General features: G+C 46.6%; 1 protein-coding gene and 1 long non-coding RNA gene across 2 annotated transcripts in view; one reads left to right on the forward strand and one right to left on the reverse strand.

Moving 5' to 3' along the window:
• LOC107838093 (uncharacterized) overlaps positions 1 to 2,539 on the reverse strand; it is a 10,748-nt gene that overhangs the window by 7,592 nt on the left and 617 nt on the right. The gene's annotated exons all lie outside the window — the stretch shown is intronic.
• Positions 502 to 2,539, forward strand: part of adra2a (adrenoceptor alpha 2A) — a 2,388-nt gene continuing 350 nt past the window's right edge. Inside the window, exons 1-2 of the mRNA XM_007567633.2 lie at positions 502 to 891; positions 1,053 to 2,528. Coding sequence (XP_007567695.1) covers positions 1,181 to 2,503 — 1,323 coding nt within the window. The 5' untranslated portion in view covers positions 502 to 891; positions 1,053 to 1,180 and the 3' untranslated portion in view covers positions 2,504 to 2,528. The remainder of the gene's footprint in view (positions 892 to 1,052; positions 2,529 to 2,539) is intronic.

Below are 2,539 nucleotides of genomic sequence, written 5' to 3' on the forward strand. Positions count from 1 at the left end.
TATATATATATATATATATATAAACATTCTATTGTGGCTAAGGCACCAAAACTGGCTCCAGCCCAGAGGTCCACATCCTTGTAAATTGCTCCCTGATTTTTATTATGTATTGGTTTAGTTCTTTTGTAGGTTGTTTTTTTGAGGCGTAGATCCAGGATATAAACTTGCTTAAAGATGTTTTTTGTTCTTAATAAAAAAAAAGCTTCTTATATTCAATTTATTCATTCAAGAAAACTTGATAAATAAAGCTAATATTTTCCCCAAAAGATTCATTTTCACATTTTTTTTCTTTTCTGAGCGTCACGCGCATGTGAACCAGGTAATTTGCTTCCTTCTGCCTTTTGGTCTCCAGTCAGTCTCCACATGTCATATATTTAAATGTGTTGTTTTTTTTTCTTCATTTAACACTAACTCGAGGAAATGTGTTCCTCGTCCTCCCCACGCCCCCCAGCTCTCCTGTCTGTTAAAACGTCTCTCCAGCTGATGCTGCTATTGTCAGACAAACACGGCGGGGCAGCGTGCCAGTATTGACACTCCTACGGACGCACGCGCGGTGAGTGACCCGGCGAGCGGGACACTTTTTGCAGCGTGCGGGCTATAAGGAGAGGGAGTGGCGCTCTGGAGGACAGTGAGGAGAGAAACTCCACACGCAGACAGTAACACGGCAGCGCCCGGGATAACGTGATTAGCGCTCTATTAAGTCCGCTGCCGAGCGCAACTAGATGCAGCGCAGAGACCAGAGCGAGTGGAGAGACAGGAGGCGCAGGGGAAACGCTTCATCCGGCACATGGATCTTCTTTGCCTCTTCTTGATTTGCCTGAAGAAGTTCCCCGGTCGCACTGTTTTAGTGCCCTGGCAATGGAGAGCCGCTGTCATCGCTCCTTGTTTTAGGTAGGACTATTTATCATTATATGTACCTCGATTTTATCCACACAGTGGTGCCAGGCTATAAATCTGAGTTAATTGTGTTAGAAGCACTGATAAAGAGATGACACAATTCTAAAACTATGATAAATGATACACATTTTTTTCCCTTCTTGTTTTATTTTCAGATAAAGTGTCATCTTTTAAAGTATCCCTCACAATGAGGAGGAAAAATCCGGGAAAATCTCAGAGGAGTGATTCAGTCTCTTCTCCTCTCAGCTCTCCTAGGAACCACTAGTTCTGTCCTTCCTGGCGGATGATATTTGTAACCTCAGGTGAACTCTTAAAGAAAGTGGGCCAATCTGCTACCATGGCAGACATCAATAACACCACCCAGATCTTACCTAGCTTGGCCCCTTACAGCCTACGGATAGCCCTGCCACTGCTCGTGGGCTTCATGATCCTGCTCATAGTGTTCGGTAACGTCCTGGTGGTCATTGCTGTGTTTACAAGCCGGGCCTTGCGAGCCCCGCAGAACCTGTTCCTGGTTTCCCTGGCCTCGGCGGACATTCTGGTGGCCACCCTCGTGATGCCTTTCTCCCTGGCCAACGAACTCATGGGATATTGGTACTTTGGCGATGTATGGTGCGAGATTTACCTTGCGCTCGATGTTCTTTTCTGCACCGCGTCCATCACCCATCTGTGTGCAATCAGCTTAGACCGCTACTGGTCCATCACACAGGCCATCGAGTACAACCTAAAGAGGACGCCTCGCCGCATCAAGTGCATTATCTTTATTGTTTGGGTTATTGCTGCAGTTATCTCATTCCCGCCCCTTATCACAATGGCAAAAAACGACAACGACAACAACGGCGAGAGGACACACCCTGAGTGCAAGATCAATGACCAAAAATGGTACGTCATCTCCTCCTGCATCGGATCCTTCTTCCTACCGTGCGTCATCATGGTACTGGTCTATGTACGGATCTACCAAATCGCCAAAAAAAGGACACGGGCGCCACCCGGAGACCGGAAGCCAAATGCCATTTTGAAGTCACCCAATACTCCTGCTGCGAATGGGAAGGAGAATGGTGCAGGCGACGACAAGGACCGCCTCTGTCACGAGAAACTGAACGGTGAACAGGCCATAGAGCTCCAGGGAGTTGGAGGACATAGGAAGGCAGAGGAGGCAAAAGGTGAGATCAACGGAGTGGACCTCGAGGACTCATCGTCCTCTGACCACAAAGTGAACAATCCATGCTCCATTAGAAAGAAAACAAACAAGGGGAAACCCAGACTAAGTCAAATCAAACCAGGGGATTCCAACGTCCAAAAGCAAGAGTCGAACACCAAAGGCAGCCGCTGGAAAGGTCGTCAAAATCGCGAGAAACGTTTTACCTTCGTCTTGGCAGTGGTCATTGGTGTCTTTGTCATTTGTTGGTTTCCTTTTTTCTTTACTTACATGCTGAAAACTCTGTGCATATCCTGCAACGTGCCTACAACCTTGTTCAAGTTCTTCTTCTGGTTCGGCTATTGCAACAGTGCCCTGAACCCTTTGATATATACCGTTTTCAACAACGACTTCAGGAGGTCGTTCAAAAAGATACTGTGCAAGAGGGACACCAGGAGATACGTATGACTCCAGCTTTGCATCCTTGTATATTTTATATATATA

The sequence above is a fragment of the Poecilia formosa genome, unplaced genomic scaffold (assembly GCF_000485575.1).
Source record: "Poecilia formosa unplaced genomic scaffold, Poecilia_formosa-5.1.2 Scaffold211, whole genome shotgun sequence".
Taxonomy (NCBI): domain Eukaryota; kingdom Metazoa; phylum Chordata; class Actinopteri; order Cyprinodontiformes; family Poeciliidae; genus Poecilia; species Poecilia formosa.